Source organism: Barbus barbus (genome assembly GCF_936440315.1).
Source record: "Barbus barbus genome assembly, chromosome: 37".
Classification (NCBI taxonomy): domain Eukaryota; kingdom Metazoa; phylum Chordata; class Actinopteri; order Cypriniformes; family Cyprinidae; genus Barbus; species Barbus barbus.
The window spans coordinates 3,689,318-3,707,587 of record NC_136715.1 but is presented as its reverse complement, the minus strand read 5'-3'; the positions used below and the strand labels follow the sequence as shown (position 1 = coordinate 3,707,587).

Below are 18,270 nucleotides of genomic sequence, written 5' to 3'. Positions count from 1 at the left end.
ATGCTATTTTAGTAGTGAACTCCAGCGTCGCCATAGCAACAGAGAGTGATGCCTCAGAAATGACTTGATTGTCTGTAGAAAGATTCCCTCCGGCGCACAGCGCTGTTTTGCATTCATGTTTACACGTTTGATTAACTGCCTCTTTAAAGCTGTCAGTCATACTTTGCAGTCTGTAAGCACGTCTCTGCTTTAATATTCAGTTCTATATTTTTAGAATAATTTATGTTCATAAAATAAGTCAGAATTGTGAGATAAAAGTTGCAATTAAATTTAAAGCTGCAGTCTGTACATTTTTTTGGGTACAAATTGTACTAAATAAATCTCCTAACCTTAGCCCTATTCACAACGCCAAGTTTATAATAATGTTTTCTAATTTGAGTGGTACGGGTAGGAATTCACAGGAAATTCGAGCATGCTGCCGCGTCATTGCATCACGTCTGTAAACATAAAGAAGTTGTCCCGGCTAGTAGGCTAGTATAGATAGTGTGTGCATGCTGCAGGTGACGGATTATTTGTAATCTTTTCTCACAGCGGCTGGAATAATTAAATGTATTATTTTGATGGCGGATTATAATACAAAAAGTTTTATGTGTTTATGAAACACAAGTGACTGAAATTAGATTATATTCCAGTTTTAAATGTGCTTCTGATTACAGATAGCCTACGTGGGATTACACAAATTTTGTATTTTAAAGACAACCAGTTCTAAGGAAGAATAATTTGCTTTTTGGGTTAAAAGAATTGCGTTATATGAAATTCGAACTATTAGAGATTAGAGTGTACAGAAATTGAGATCTACATGTAATGCTACTACACACTACTGTACATACATGTAGTCATGCAATGCTGATGTTGTTAACATGAACAATTTGAGAACAAAGTATAGCAATAATAATAATTAGCATGGTTTGATGTGATATGAGCTAACCGATCTTTAGATTTAGATTTACTGTAATGATTTATTTGCTCAGTTGGTCAGAACAAAAGTGTCAGACTTGTTACTTACTCACTCAGATGACAATATCCAGTGAAAATTCTCATTTGGATCATATATTCTAAGACGTAGGCGACAATCTGTGATTCTGAAGTACAGTATCCACACCGGTGCAGTGACTGACAGCCACACATTAACCTCAAAACATTAGATTCATCCACGCTGGAGCCGGCTGGTGCACAACCCATGTTAAGAAAATAATTCTGCAAATAACTGCAATTGCAGGTTTCAAACAGAGATGGTGACAAAGAGGCAAAACGTATCGACTGCACCTTTAAAAAATTATCACATAAAAATATTATTAAATTAAATAGTATATTAAATTCTATTTATAACAAAACTTTTGAATGTATAACAAAACACGGTGGGCTATAGGATTAAAATCTTATTTTAATATGAGTTTTTTTTTTTTTTTCATGGTAAAAAATATATATCACAGTATTTTTCCACTCTCAGTCAGAGTACAGTATTGGGTTACAGATCTGCCCCATCCCAGACACCTTGGGGTGGGAGCACAGACCACAGACGCCAGAGGAGCACATCCAGGCTTTACCGGAGGATTCCTGAGCTGAATGATCTGAGACTGAGAAGGAATAGACATGATGAGCCTTCAACACAATATGAACACAAATATGAAAATGTATTTTTTGCTGTTTGCTATTTTTGCACTGATGTCAGATCTGTTTATTTGTTATGAATTATTTGATCTTGTGGTTTGAACTTATCAGCCTCCAGAAAGAATGAAGATGATAAAGTAGCTTTCATTTGTGTTTAAGTATTTAATTCATTGGATTCTCCACCAAAGGAGGCTTTGAGACTGTAGCAATTACAGGAAAGTAGTTAAAATATCACATAATTGTGCACTGTTTCCATGATATAAAATGACTCCAGGTGTGTCCCGTGTGTTGCAGATGGGAAGAGGAGCTGTCGAGAAGAGAACAGATGGAGTCGATGGTGCAGACGCTGCAGGAGGTGAGCTCACCTGCGCGCAGCCGTCTAGACGCTCTCACTGTGATGCTAATTACATTTGCCATCTATATGACGTGGATTTCTCACTTTTTACGACCTTGTAGCTAAAAGCTATGACATCCAGGGGCCCATTCTTCATACGTCGCTTATTACATCCGAGATGAAATGACACATCCAAGATGATATCATTGCGCTAATCCGGATCTGGCTAGTTCGGTTCTTCGAATGCATCTGTAGTTGACAATTAGTATGGTTGGATCTAGTTATCTGAGATAACTGCGCGTTCATTGGTTGGTTTAAAAGGGGCTATGTATCAATACTCGAAATCAACAATGCAGTGATTGGCCTGATGCAAAACTTGACACATTTCTGGACTTTTATAAGGAAACAGCCAAGCGAACAAAACTACGTAAATATTATAGATACAATTTTTTATTTAAATGGTTTTTAATTGATTCCCAATTATTTATATTCATGATTTCTAGTATTTGTACAGGATTTAGATTTTTATTTAATTGTAGTGTAATTTAATTGTGGCTGGGACATATTTTAAGTATCAATTCTGCTTAAAAAGATGCAATCTAATCCTAATGAAATAAGCCTGCTCTCTAGCAGGTTTAAGCTTACGGACCTGTTGCTATGACAGCAACTCCGGGATGAGCTTCAAAGAACCAAACAATCCAAGATCAAGCAAAATCATCAACAGCGACGTACGAAGAACGGACCCCAGATCTGATGATGCAGGGGGACATACATGTTTGTTATTTGCAAAACACAAAAAAATGGTTAAAATATGTGGAATATATGATTTTTGTTGTAAACAGCACAGCTTAAAGAGAAAGTTCTGTCATCATTTACCAAACCTGTATGTGTTGAACACAAAAGAAGGTATTTTTAAGAATGTTGGTTACCAAACAGTTTTGGGTCCCCCATTGACTTCCATAGTATGGAAATAAATACCATGAGAGTCAATGGCTACCGTCAACACATTCTTACAAATATCTTCTTTTGTGTTCAACGCATACAGCTTTGGAACAACTTGAGGGTGAGTAAATGATGACAGAATTTTCTTTTTGGGTTAACTTTAAGAACATGTATTTTCCAAATTTAACATTTATTTAAAACGGTTGTTTAACACTAAACCTTTAAATACTAAAATATATTAGAAATCATACTTCTAAGGGCCGATCTAAAAACCTGTATCTAAAAATAAATTGAAAATTAAATGTATTTTGGATAATATTTACATTGAAAAAAAAAATGTATATATAACCGGACAGAAAATATATACGTCATACTTTCCAATCTTAAAATGCATTTTGAGTTATAGCGAAATGTATTTTTTAAATGTGTTTTCAAAAATTGTAATACATAAACATAAAAAAAAAAATGGAGAGAATTTAAATGAGAAAAAAAAGAGAGAAAACATACTTCAAGGGGCAAGAAAATACAAATACATTTCCAGTCTTAAAATACATTTTGGTTGAATGTAAAATCTATTTGTGAAAATTTATTCTTTTATTATTAATTTATTCATATTAAAATGCATTAGAAAATATATTTGAAAACAAGGGGCAAGAACATAGTTTTTAGTGAATGCATGTACTAATAATGGCCAGAAACCATATGAGGTTATAAAAAAAAAACGTATTAGAATATATTTATATGAATAGAATTTAACATCTATTTTAGCAATGTAATGCTTGGACCAATTTTTGGTATAATTTGACAAATAATTTTGCTGTATTGGTTCTTCCGTGTTTCTCCTCTAAAGTCTTATAAGAGATCTCAGCGATGTCTCAGTTTGCTCTCAGATTGATCAAAGTCTGCAGCAGTTAAATGTCAATTAAAGTGAAATAATAAGCAACCGCATAGCAACTGCATTGAACTCCTTTATTTTAAATGATACAATTAAATATGGCGTTCCTTTAAATGACCCCTATAAAGTGTGTGAGTATGCATGCCATCATGCTAAAATACATGATGAGCAACTTCTCACACATGTGATCTGACAAATATAAACTACTGTCTGTGTGTGTGTGTGAGTGTGTGTGTGAGTGACCTCAAACAATCTGGGACAGGACTGCAAATGGGATGCATTTAGGAGTTTAAGAGTTTAAATATGTCTGCATGGCCCAGTGCCGCATCCATGTCTCTCCTAGACTCCCCACATTCCCTCAGAAAGGTGCTGCAGGTGTGAGATCCATCCTCTGCTGATGCAGCGGGAAAATCAATAAACGGCTGCATCTGTTTTTGTGTTGGATTATGGGTCAGCAAAACCGCTGAGGAGAGAAGCGTCCCCAGAGATCCCAAGCATGCTCAGAGCCTGCTTTTTAACATCTGCCCTGAGTCGTATGGATTTCCTCTCCAACCTTCAGCGCCGCCGCTGTGGGGATTTCATTAGACTGGAGAGTGCATGTTGTGCTCAGGCTGTTCATGCACATGTTTAACATCAAAATCTGTCTGTAAGCTTTATTAAGAAATGTCTATTCATTAGAGGATTCATCAGGATTCTGAATAACGTGAATAATCAGAAATGTTTCTTGAGCAGCAGATCACATATTAGACTCATTTCTGAAGGATCTTGTGACACTGAAGACTGGAGTAATGCATCACAGGAATCAATTACATTTTAAAATGTATTAAAGTGGAAAACAGTTTTTTTTATTGAAATTTTATTTTACAGTATTTTTGATCAAATAAATGCAGAAAAGTCTGAATGGTAGTGTTTAAGATGACTGTTGCTGCTCAAAGTGTCATCACAGACTATTTCATGTATTTTTATGTTGCTTTGTGTGCTCATGTTTGCCTATATTTGTGTTCAGAATGTAAATGAATCCGAAGCCATTCAGGGCGAGTTGAACGAGAAGGTCGAAAGACTGAAAGGTGAACTGGTGGTCTTCAAGAGCCTCATGAGCGATGTGAGTATTTCCTCTTCTAGAGACAAATATCACAGAGACTTGAGATATTTTCTTCAGAGAAGACAGTCAAAATCTGTTTGTATTCATTATGAAGATCAGTATGATTGTTTAGTTTTCTTACATCATGAGATCACAACATAAGAATGTGTTTTCAGTCCAAGAAACGGTATTTATTGGATGATGTTGTTTCAATCACAGTTGAATAGTTTTTGTCATGACTATAGCCGGTGCTCCTGACATGGTGTTAAATCATAAATGAATAACATAAATAAATGCAATGTTAATCAGGTTTATAATAGCTTAAAGGGACAGTTCACCCAAAATAAAAATATATATGTGTTTGTTTTTTTTCTTTAGTAGAATAAAAAAAAATAAAAAAGCATATCAAGGAACGCAAAATTAATACCCGTCACTACTGACAATATACTGAGGTCACGAAGCAAAACGATCAGTCTGTGCAAGATACTGAACGTCATTTACAACATTATTATCTGTAATCCAGGGCCCGTATCCCTAAAGATTCTGAGAATCCTCTCAGAGAGCTCCTAACTTAACCTAAAAATTCCTTGCCAGGAGTTTTAGCTTAGAAGTGATTCCAGAACATTTTCATCTTAGTGAGGAGGTGTGGTTGACCCCGTTGCTAGGTATGAGTCATCATTTCAAAAGCCGTGATTGGTTGATCCTACAAGTTTGATGAAAATGAACTTTTGGTGATAATGAGCAAAGGATGTACCCTCAAATCAATAAACATAATTATACACTCTAATCTTATGCAGACTGTAATTGTAAATAATATTTCACATTCAAGAAAATATCTGGAAAATGAATAGTAAGCTGTAGGGGTTATAGCCTAACATTAGAATCTAAAATATGTGAAAACTTAAGGTCATTACACCCTGTTCAAATAATGATTTGTGTCTTATTTGCTCATATTAATATCCTAGCTGGCATATTTTGTACTTTCACTCCCATATGGACCCCATTGAAAACAAGATGGCCTATCTCAAGGGGCTGTCCTTAATGTAGTAGTAATTGCATCTCTAAGGAGATCCACCACAAACATGATTCCTGCACGATCCAATCTGTAGCGTCTCAATAATTCCCTGTCATCCAGTGTTTGCAGGACATCTCTCCTGCCTCCTCTGTTGGCCATTTTGTGCAGCTGCTTAGGGGAACTCCTAAGCCACTAAAAGTCCTCTTCCCTGCTCTTAGCAGATCTCGCCTTAGGAGCCCTTTTAAGCGCTAGGAATCTTGAGGAATAGCTTTTATATTAACTGGGATTTTCGTGTCACTTTTAGGGGAAATTCTAAGAAAACGTCATGAATTTGGCCGCTAGGAGCCACTTTTTGCACAAAAATTCTTTAGGGATACGGGCCCAGAGCTTTGGTTTGCAGACGAATCATTCTTTTGAACCGGTTCTTTTTAGTGAACTAGTTGAATCAGTTCACTAAATTGGACAGTTCATGGCTTAAGCAGCACAGATCGACAAGTTCCTCAATCAAAACTCACTTTCAGATGCTTGACAGTCACTCCGACTCAAATGAGACAAAATACAGACATAAATGATCGTACGATGCTAGTTTTGCAGACTCTTTCAGCGCTCCAGCCCCTCTAACAGTCACTGAACTGAGGAAACAGTTCGACTCGAACCGCAGAACACTTGATTGAAGGAGTGACATTTTTATTGTTTCTCATGGTTTATAGTTGATTAAGACTAGTTTATTCACTTTATATGCATTATTGGGTGCTTTAATAATATACTTGCGTATACTTTACGTAATTGCATTAACAAACTGGTGAATCTGAACCAGAAACCAACTGTCTGAAAGAACCAGGGTGAGTAAACTAACAGTACATTTAGATTTTGGGCTGAACTATCTCTTTATTTCTAAAGTAAACCCTGTGACTGGTTGTTTTCCACGACTTCTGTTTCCTGACAGCAGAGAAACGCGCTCGGCCTTATTTGGCAGAAACACAGAGCCAAGACAATACACATACAAACAGAGCTCTGTTTTGAGTTATATCATTATCTCACGCATACACGCCTTCGATTTGTACCGGCTGGTTTGGAATGAATAAACTGTTTATCCAGATGTCACCTGGATTTACGGGTTAATGTTTAGAGTTACTCATCTATTCCCTCATCTGTTAGCCAGTCATTCACACGAGTGTCACTGTGTGCTGTAAAAATCATAAATAGATTTGATGCAATAAAAGCTGTAAACTGAAATCACTATTTATTGTAAAGGCTGGCGGATGCCGCCGCTCTAGAGCTGTAGAAAACCGGATGAAAATCCTGGACCTGAAAGTAAGAGAGAATGCAAGACGTGATCTATAAAAGCATTGAGTTTAATAAAGAAAAACAATTGCCCTGATTTATTTAATTCGCATCTGTTTCGAAAAAAGCGTATTTTCGCCATGGAATGAAAAATGTAAAACAGTAATCATGACTTTTTATCTCACAATTTGGACTTTTTTCTTGCAATTGTGAGAAAAAGTCTTATTGCAAGTGTAGAACTTGCATTTGAGAGACTTAAACAAGCCATTCTGAGAAGAATTCTAGAATATAACGTCACAATTGTGAGAAAAAAGTCACAATCGTGTAGAATTGTGACAAGCTTGTTTCTGCCAAGGAATAATTGCAACCTTTTATCTCACAATTCTATAATATCTCACATTAACACTTTTCTTCTCACAAATGCAAGTTATAAACTCGGAATACAAGTTCTCTTCCCAAGATATAAACTCATAATTTCTCGCAGTTCTGAGAAGTCAAAATTCTGACGTGAGAAAAATAGTGAGATATAAACTCAAAATTACGAGGAAGAAAAGGCATAATTGTGAGAAAGTCAGAATACCATTTTTTATTCTGTGGAATAGAAATAAACTTCCATATGCTGCCCTAAATGTGTTGCGATGTTTTGGACTCCTCCTCTTCTCCATACAGAATAAATGAGTCAGAGCAATTGTTTCCCATAAAGCCTTTAGGTAAAATTAACTGCTCAAGTTTGTTGCGTGCCTGTGGATTTACCACAAGACTAACTTGTTGGTCTAAGCATCTTTGTGCAATGGCATTGATTTATGACTGTGTTGATGTCCTTGTTTGCGGTATATAATTGATGTTCAGCATGAAGATTTTAATGATTAGAGTGATCCTATGGCATAGTGTGTTTTGTTAAGAGAACGTCTCATAGTTTCTCAGTTTGAATCTGCATAACTACAGTATATGGCCACTCGCACACTGCAGCTAAATGCATTTGTCACTCAATGATGTCAAAACACTCTGTTCAGCTATTTGCATGCAAAAAACTGAATGTTTCAAATCAATTCACGTCTGATTTTTTTATGTAGTTGGTGACAATAGTATTTTCTTTTGAATTTTCATTTTTATTTGTGTAGTGTGTAGAGAACCTAGCTGAACGATTAGTTTATGAAGGGTGTTTTCTTTACTTTTCTTTTTAATTAATTTGTTTTTGTATATCTATATATGTTTTTAATTTAATATTTTTATTTTAACAGTGAGCTATACTTATTTTTAAAAAAATATTTACATTTGTTTTTATTTTAAAAATATTTTCTATTTTACAAATATAGTTTTTATTTGGAAAATACCAATGCATTTTAAAATTATTTTTATTTAAAAATAATAGCATGCATTTTTTGTTTCAAAATAATATTTTTTATTTTAACAGATATACAACATTTATTTAAAATTTTTATAAAAATATTGTATTAATTTAAAATTTTTCAAAATATGTCAGTTAATATTTTAATGGATTAATTTACTCATTGATTGGACCATACTTGATATTTAAATTAGGTCACTGGTTATATAATAGTAGTATAGTGTACACTATAGTTCATAATATGGACAATTTGAGAGGCACACCTACGGCTATCAAATCAAATACTGACTATATAGCATGGCCTTTGCAGTGTGCATGAAGCCTATTTGTAAATCTAGAGGCATATTAGTGAGAATAAAGGGACTATTGCTTCTTAATAAACTACTGATGTTCATAGACCAAACTTTGAAGACAAAGTCCACTCAAAGCACAAATCTAATGACACTGCAACTGTTTCTCCAGCATCATAAATTGATGATCTGTACAGAAATAGTTTTCTTTTCATTATTTTCTAACACTGCTTGAATCTTTGTTCAGCAAATGTCCGACCTCGACACCAAGATTCAGGAGAAAGCCATGAAGGTGGACATGGACATCTGCAGGAGAATCGACATCACGGCCAAACTGTGTGACGTGGCTCAGCAGAGGAACTCAGAGGACATGTCTAAGATGTTCAACGTCAGTCCATCCAGAGCACCAGCAGAAAGGGTGGGTAAAACACGCAATACTAGAGTAAAACTGCTGAGGCAAGATCTCTCCTGCCCTGCACATGAGGCTATCACACGCTGTATGTCCAGTTCCAGTGCATGAGTTTATTTTAATGTGTGGCTGTACTACTTGGGGTGTGCGATATTTATCGTCTATGATAATATTGCAATTGTGTTAATGATTATTGAATACGTCACTCACTTTGCAAAAAAAAAAAAAAAACGTGTCTTGAGAATCCAAAAGCATTCACTGCGTGATTTAGCTTATTAAAATAGAATGCATTTAGAATGTTATGAAAGATAAAAATATATCCCTGTATAGGTGTTTGTTTCCATATTTATTAGATATGATATACTTAAGTATAGTAGCCTGTAGAAGCCTATAATTGCAACCTTTTTTTTTTTTTTAGAATTGCAGGATATAAACTCAATTACAAGGTCAAAATTGCGTAATATAAACGTGCAATTCTGAGAAATAAAGTCAGAATTGAGCGATATAAACTTGCAATTGCGAGTTTTAAAATCAGAATTGCATAATATAAACATGCAATTGCACATTATAAAGTCTGAATTGTGAAATATAAACTCGCAGTTGCATGAAAATAGTCTTTTTTTCCCTCAGAATCAGACTTTATGACTTTATGATAATTTCTCAAAGTTCTGAGAAACGTCATAATTGCAAAAATTAAAAGTCACGTGATCGCGAATGTGATATTAACTTCATACAACGGTTCAAAAAAACATGACGTTAATATTAAGTCAGTTACATTTTAGACACAATATTCTGTTTTTGTTTTCCAAACAAATCCGGGGCAGGACATTTGTGCGTCTTAGAGCAACACTGCAGTCGGTTCCTGAATAAGTCTGTTTTTGTATGAATCATTTGAGCCAATGATTCAATAATCTATTCATAAAGACAGCCACTTGCTTTGTTTCTAATTTAATTTCAAATGAATCATTTGAATGAATGATTCAGAGAGGGACTTGTCGCCATCTACTGGCAGTTTGTATTTTTTATTTATGACAGGCCTAAAGGTACTGGCATAAAATGACTCAAAGTGAATATCGTTTGTGTGTCTTAGATGGCTGTGGTGTGTAAAAAGAAGGAGAAGCCAGTATCAGATGAGAAGAACTCTGAGATGGATGCAGATCCCAGCACTTCGGAGGAGGACGATGTCCCCTTCTACATCACAGACGAGATGAAACGCATGATCAACCAGCTGTGAGTCCTCCCAAAACCAGATTCAGCTTTCCGCCTGTGATCTGAGATCTTCTCGTGCTTACACTCTGGCAGCACTAAATGGAGATGTGAAGAATTGAACACAGACAAAAGCAATTTGGGGGGGGGGATTGTGCAGGTTGCTCTTTTTCCATGTATTTGTAATGAGCGGGGATTGAGATTTTAATCTTTCATCTTTGATGTCATAATCATGTATTTCTAATTCTCACTTTCACACTTTCACTAATAGCTTTAGCTGCTATTATAGCGCAAACCAAAGTGCCCGATCCTGATTTTCTCCTCAAAATCTACGTTTTGAAATATGGGTCATATCATACACTGGTCTTAACTGCAAAACTGCTTATTTGACATGCATACTTAAATCCATATTTCATTTAAAACACAGTGTTAATAAAATTGAATTGTCTTTATAAGCAAATCAATTTATATTAGGTTGGAGTATTGCAAAAATAGCATTAATACTATCTAGTTTTTTAGACGAAAAAAAAAAAATGACTCAAATGAATAATTAATTCAATTAATTACAAATGACTAAAACAGTAATGAAATGTAAAGGTGGAGTGGTTCTTTAACCCTGTAAAGCATTATGTATCATTTGGTGTTTTGATGATTATGTGAAACTTTTGCTGATAAACCTGTTGCACACATGCTTTTTGTCATCTGATTGAAAATTAATACTATTCAGCAACTAAAAGGCCTTTAATATTTCAGGTCATGATTCACTTGACTTTTTACCGTGAAATCTTTAATGATTTCAAGATGAAGACTTGCTTTACTTAAATATAAAATGTTATAAAATATAAAATGTTCATCTCTCAGTCGTCATTGTATGTTTTGATTATAAAACTAAGTATTTAAATATCATCTTACTAAGTCATATTATTGGAGATATAGTGTGACTGAGATTTATAGTGATTTTAATTACTCAGCTATACTTTTATAAACATATAATTGATTTACATTACAAGCTATCAGAATTTCATTTGACTTTTTGGCCATATAAATATAAACATTGCACCAAATTGCAAGTTTTTGCTCAATTTGGGTTTCTATAAATTTTACTATATGAGCCATAAAACCCCGATGTATTAAATAGGACATAAAATCACACAACCAGTTTTTTTTGGTTAAATGATGGATTAAAATGATCTTTCCACACTGCAAAACAACAATTACACATCCAATTTTCACGAATGTGACTCCAGATTAAAACAGCGAGTGCAAATTTAGCCATTCACAGTGAGGGAAAAATCAGATTTGGGCCTCATTTAACATGTTTGTGTATGTATCCGTCCTGTTTTGTGCTTGTCTAGATTCTCTTCATGTGCTGGCCGTCTGTGACAGTCTTCACTGGCTGCTTTCTCTCTCTCCTCTCTTTCTGTCCCTTGCTTTTTTCCCCTCACACGCAGACATTGTTCAGATAACTCATTTGTTGCTAGGCGGGATACGTTTGAGATCGACGATGACTGTGACAGTTTGACGTGGGAAGAAAACGATGATACGCTGCTGTTATGGGAGGATTTCACCAACTATAACGTGCCCCACGGCCTTACTAACAGCACCGGTGCCCTCGACTGCAACGGAGACACACAAGAAGCGGTGAGTTTCCATATACACTACTGTTCAAATGATCGGGGTTGTTAACATGTTTTAATGTTTTAAGTCTCTTCTGCTCACCAGAGTTTGTCTGATTAGAAATACAGGACAAGCTGAGAAAATTGTGAAATATTTTTATTTGAATATATTTTAAGATGTAATTTATTCCTGTGATTAAAGCTGTATTTTCAGCATCATTACTCCAGTCGTCAGTGTCACATGATCCTTCAGAAATCATTCTAATAAGCTGCATTTGCTGCTCAAGAAACATTTCTGATTACTATGTTGAAAACATTTGTGCTGCTTGATATTGTTGTCATTTTTGGTTAATAGAAGTTCAAAAGAACACCATTTACTTTAAATAGAAATCAGTTTAAAACCTTGCTGGATACATTCATTTCTTTCTGTTGTCAGTGCGTACAATTTGAGAGTAAATATAACTGAAATAAACCGTTGTGTGACTTCTATCTCAGGACTCCAGTCTGGGAAATCTCATCGACGAGACCGAGTCTCTTTTCAAGACCAGAGAGCAGGAATATCAGGAGACAATCGGACAAATCGAGGTTAGAATGCGTTTCTGTATTTTCCACCTGAACCAAACTTGTGATTGTTTGTGCTTGTGTTCATCCTCCTTCTGAACCGTTTTACATAATTGTATGTTTCTCTCTCACACACAGATGGAGTTGGCCACTGCTAAGAGTGACATGAACAGACATCTGCATGAGTACATGGAGATGTGCAGCATGAAACGAGGGCTGGACGTGCAGATGGAGACGTGCAGGAGAATGATCAAGGGTGGCAGGTGATTTCACTGATGATTCAGAGAATGCAGGGTCACTATAAAAACAGCTCAATCTGAAATGTTTGTAGTTTTCAACAGTACTAAAGAAAAAGCCTAGCAATGTGTCCTAATTAGGCTAGATGTGATCAGCTAACAAATGATAAATCCAGCCCGATCTCACGGCAATTCGTACATATTTTACGAGGTGGCTAATTCGTATAACCGCACTCGTACATATTCATACGATTTTTGCTAAATCGTACGTATTTGGGGATTCGTAGGAATTTGTACGAATGACCTACACCTAACCCCGCCCCTAAACCTACCCATCACTCGGGTTTAGACAAATCGTACGAGGTGGTACGAATCAGCCACAAATTGGTCGTGAGATAGTCACGACCAAATCACTTCCATTTTAATCGGAGGTTTTCTTCTCCTGTAACGACAAGGCTGATCATTTCTTTTTATTTACAGGAATTTGGAGTGGCAATATATTTAAAGAATAAAATCAAATAAATATAATTAACTTACAGAATTTTCAATGACTTAATATTCCTTAGGGTTACGCTTTTCATTTTCAATAAATTTAGTAAAAAAAAATAAAGTTAAATAGCAGCTTCTAAGGAAAAAATATATTTTAGAACTTGACATAAAAAAGGATATTTATTATAAAAAAATATATATATTCAGGTCTAGAATTTTTCTCAAATCCCCTATATAACAAATTAAAATGAACAATATGATGGCAGTTTATATTTTATTTTTCAGCTCTTTGTCACAAAATTTGTTAAATGAGCTCATAATGTTTGCATTTCTTTTAATTTTGTGTATAAATGTCTTTAGAATGAAAAACACAACCACTGTCATAGCTTGCACAACTTATTGTCTTTCATCAGGCATTTGTGTGCTAAAATGTGACATTTGGAAGAGTAATCAAAGAAGAGACGCCACAAATCACACACGGGGCTCAAGTTGGGCACACAGCGTTTTAGTATCACTAATATAATATAATATAGTTTCTTAGTATTATGAACTAGTTTATTTTTTCTGTTTTCCATTTCCATTTAACTAAATATAATTTTAACTAAGTTTTTTTATGTCTTAGTTTTACAGTAATTAATTCTTATTATTCAGATATAGTTTTAATTATTTTTATTGCATATTTTTTAAGTTTCCACTTTTTAAGTTGAGAAATGTTTAAGTTTAAGCATTTTTGTGTCATTTTATTTGTTAACATTTATTTTGTTTTCAATGAAATGTATTTCTTTATAAATATTGTTTTAAATTTTAGTTAGATTTTCTGTGTTCATTTTATCTCTTGTAAGTCACGCAGACACAAATAGCACCATTTCCTGTATATTTAAAAAATTGGCTTCTGTTTCTCTTCCAGAAATTCTCCTTCCATCAGCTCATCTGCGAGCAGTGACTCAGGGAACACTGACGAGATGCAAGAAGAGTCGGACAAGGACGGAGAGACGGAGGGGCCAATCAGCTGATACCTGCCCAGGCTGACCCCGGCCTCTTCCCTCCACCGAGCTCCAATCAGCTCTCGGGCCTCTCAGCAATCGGCCAATGGCGTTACACTGAGGGACAGAGCCAACTCACACAAACCCCAAATCCTGTAGGTGCTTTAACGTTTCCGTGTCAGAGTGGGGTTGTTTTTGTGCTTCGAGATCAATATGGATGCGTCACATGGTGCCACAGCTGTCACAGGACAGCCCAACTACGAATCAGATCAATCCCAGCCAAAATACATCAATACGCTTGATCAAACCTGAAATCAAATCCATATCTCGATTAGAAACCGGAAAACGTTCACGCAACATGAGTGATACATACATCAGACCAAAACGGACTGAACTCTCTGCGATTGAACACTTCAGAATGCTTTCCTTAATGTTTGTGGCTTTTTATTTTTCTAAAAACTATTTCGGAAATCAACGGTTTACTGCAGAAACATTTTGGCCTTTTAAGCCCCGAATCCAGTCGGCGAATGTGGAACACGGAAAAAACTCACGTTCTATGCAATCAGCCTTATTTTGTGATCGGTTTTCCCAGCTAACAAAACTATGCTCTTCGAATGTTTTGCTGACGTTACCGGATAGTTATGAAAATGTTATGATTGTCCAGTTTATCAAAATGTTTTAACCCTCTAGTGCTCTTCTGTATTATAATTATTATTATTTTTTAGAATTTTTTACTTTTATGTGAACACAAAACAATTTATGGACATGATTCAAAGAGGTTAAATGGTTGTGAAAAGGATAGTCATCCTTGTATTTTTCATAATCAAAAAATTAGTGGAAAGTGAACGGGAAGTGAATTTTATCTAGTGGAAGCGTTTGGTACTGCGCTCAAAGAAACTCTTACTGAAAGACGATTTTTTTTTTTTTTTTTTTTTTGGTGATAGCTTCAAATTTGGATCACAACTTGTTTAGGATTATGGCTTTGACTTTCTCACAGTTTTAAAGTCAAATGTTTTGGAAAATATGTAAATTATAACAATAAAGCTAAACAACTTTTCCACTTTTTAAACTTTCTTCACATCAGCAATAATCTGCGAAGTGTCTTTTTTAAGAAAGAAACCAAAGTCTATGCTCCAAAGCATGCAACATATATGACAGTTTTTCGGGTTCATGCCCAAAAAGTGCTTAAAAAGGTAAATAAATAGATTATAAGTACTGCAAAAATATAATTTAATACCATAAAATCCCCTAAAAATACAAAATAAACAACTATAATATAGTACATTCACTTTATTGAAATAAAAAATAATAATTCAGTCACACGAGGCGCATCCGAGGGTTAAAAATGTTTTTTTTTTCCTGGTTTATTCCATTTGATCATTTTGGAAACATTATTGAAATGTTAGTTTTGAATGTTTTGCAGTTTCGTCAAGTAGTTTAGTTTAAAAAAAAAAAAAGTCAGACGAATGTCCAACTAAACGTTTCACGAAAAAAGTTCCACGCATATTATTTTGCGAACATCATTAAATACCAGATACATTAGAAGAGAGAGCCTTGCCAGAACGTCAGCAAAACATTTCCCATTAGCTGGGTTTGATTTGCCTTAGGTGATTTGATGTGTTATGTACAAATGTTCACGTGTTAATGTTTACGCACTTAATGGCAGAATCTGTGGAACAGTGTCCCATCATTTTGAGCAGCAACCAATGATGATTGAAGCTTTTCTCAAGAGTTACACACATCAATATCTCAAACATTAAAGAGCTATTTGCCTATATATACACATTGCAGGTTCATTTCGGATGGCCTTACTGCATTTCCACTTCTTTCTAAAGTTTGTACTCATGATAATCATGGGGGAAATGATCAAATATATATATAGTTGATAGTATGGGGACTTTCATGATGTCAAAGCATTTCTTTGTTAGGTTATATAGTCAGGAGAGTTTTCAGGTGGAGGTTTTGATTGTATATAGACCAAGTTGGGTGTATCTGAAATTATACCCATGTCTGTAAATATATGTGGATGCAAAAGCATAGGATTATGGCATTGGACATTGCATTGAAGCCCTCATGATGGCCACTGTTCCATACAGATTCAGGTTTGTTTTCATGGATATGGCTTATAACATTTCTGTGTCGATGAGGTTTGTTAATATATAATGGTCTTTTTGCTTTATATTTAGCATTTTTATCTTGTACACTATTGGCCAAAAGTTTGGAAGAATTAGGAAAGAAGTCTCTCCTGCTCCTTATTTGATCAGAACACAAACAAATGAAGCAGCACAATTGTTTTCAACATTAATAATAATAATAAGAAATGTTTCTTAAGCATCAAATCAGCCTGTTAGAAGACTGGGGTAATGATGACAAGTCACAAGAATAAATTACATTTTCAACTATAAATCAGGTATTACACAATATTATGGTTTTTACTGTATTTGAGCATAAGAGACTTCTTTCGAAAACATAAATATCCCAGTTATTCCAAACTTTTGACCAGTAGTACATTCCAAGGAAAAAAAATAAAAATGTGTTCATACATATTTTAAACATATTTAATCTGGGGAAATTTGATGGGTTTTATTAAACTGATCAGTGATTTAATTATAAACTCAAATACGTAATTATAATCTCAAAATATGGTTGCAAAGGGTTTAAATATATATATAGTTGGTGGGCATAAGTTGTGTTTAATCATTTAGCTAAAACATAATTTAGCTAAAAACTTGATATCATATCTGATCAAATCAGCTGTACATTTTACAATTTAGTTTGTGTATTTGATTTCCTAATTTATGAAAGATTGGACAAAATCTGGCTTTTGAATTTTATAAATATATAAAATTCATTTGATTTGATAAATGTTCTGGGTATTTGTGGCTGATTTGAATGCTTTTCCCTGGAAAATGAAACATGCACTGAGGCTCTTCACCTTTTTAAACACTGACGTTTTTTTATTGTTTATGGTGAAAATCAAGCTAATTTTTACCTGAATCTGAACCCATAACATGGACCAGATGTCTCTTCTCAAATTTGATTTTATGGTTGTTGGAAAAAAAAAAATAGGAAAAGGGATAAGTATTATTCTGCAATGGAAAAAGTATGTGTTACATGTTTTCTGAATTAATTTCTATTGTGTTTATAGAAAGAAAGGTATAAATCTAAAGATATAAAGTATCCTAAACAAAAGTATGAGTTAAGTATGAGCTTGAATGTTGTATTCAGAAGGAACTTACTGAAACTGGATGAGAAAGTAATGCTGTCGTCATGCTTGTGTTTTTGTCATTTTAAGGAAAGCACAAAATGGCAGCAAATGTAGGTTAAAGTTTCTGTAAAACATGAAACTGTAGTGATGGGGTCATGTAGCGCTAACTAGCCTAAGCATAAAGCCAGAAACATACTCAAAATTGAGTTTGTGTAGCATTTGACAGGCTTGCATAGAGTATGTTCCAGGCCCTACATGTCTTCACATCAAATATGCTGTTTTTCTTATCCTAACTTGGTGTTTCCAGTCAAAAATGTGTTTTGCCTTTTAAAAACTGCTTGTAAATCTCTCATTATGCTATACTATCACCAGCGCTGGCTGTCCATAACGGATTAGAAATGACAAAACGGAAACTGTAGTAAGTAACAATCTGATGGATTACACATTAATATATTCAGAGTACTTTTTTGGTCATTTTTGATTACTTTTGACCTAATGTTATCAACATCAAGAAGTGCATTAAACATTAAGACATGCATGTAATCCATAAAGTAACTGTAATCTGACTATGGGCATTTTAAAATGTAATATATTACAAATACTTAATTTTTGGAATCTGATTATGTAATCCAGATTACATGTAATCAGTTACTACCCCGCATTGGTTATCACCAAATCTTTTTTTTTTTCAATTAACTAAGCTTTTTGGAAGTGACTGGTCATTTGAGCTTATTCACATCAGTTTGAGAGTGAAAAAAAAAA

At 34.5% G+C, this 18,270-nt stretch overlaps 1 protein-coding gene across 1 annotated transcript in view; it reads left to right on the top strand.

Moving 5' to 3' along the window:
• Positions 1-17,355, top strand: part of LOC306856498 (intermediate filament family orphan 2-like) — a 38,813-nt gene extending 21,458 nt beyond the window's left edge. Inside the window, exons 2-9 of the mRNA XM_079395833.1 lie at positions 1,906-1,966; positions 4,789-4,884; positions 9,048-9,218; positions 10,300-10,439; positions 11,897-12,056; positions 12,527-12,616; positions 12,731-12,855; positions 14,225-17,355. Coding sequence (XP_079251959.1) covers positions 1,906-1,966; positions 4,789-4,884; positions 9,048-9,218; positions 10,300-10,439; positions 11,897-12,056; positions 12,527-12,616; positions 12,731-12,855; positions 14,225-14,330 — 949 coding nt within the window. The 3' untranslated portion in view covers positions 14,331-17,355. The remainder of the gene's footprint in view (positions 1-1,905; positions 1,967-4,788; positions 4,885-9,047; positions 9,219-10,299; positions 10,440-11,896; positions 12,057-12,526; positions 12,617-12,730; positions 12,856-14,224) is intronic.
• Positions 17,356-18,270: the final 915 nt, after the last annotated feature.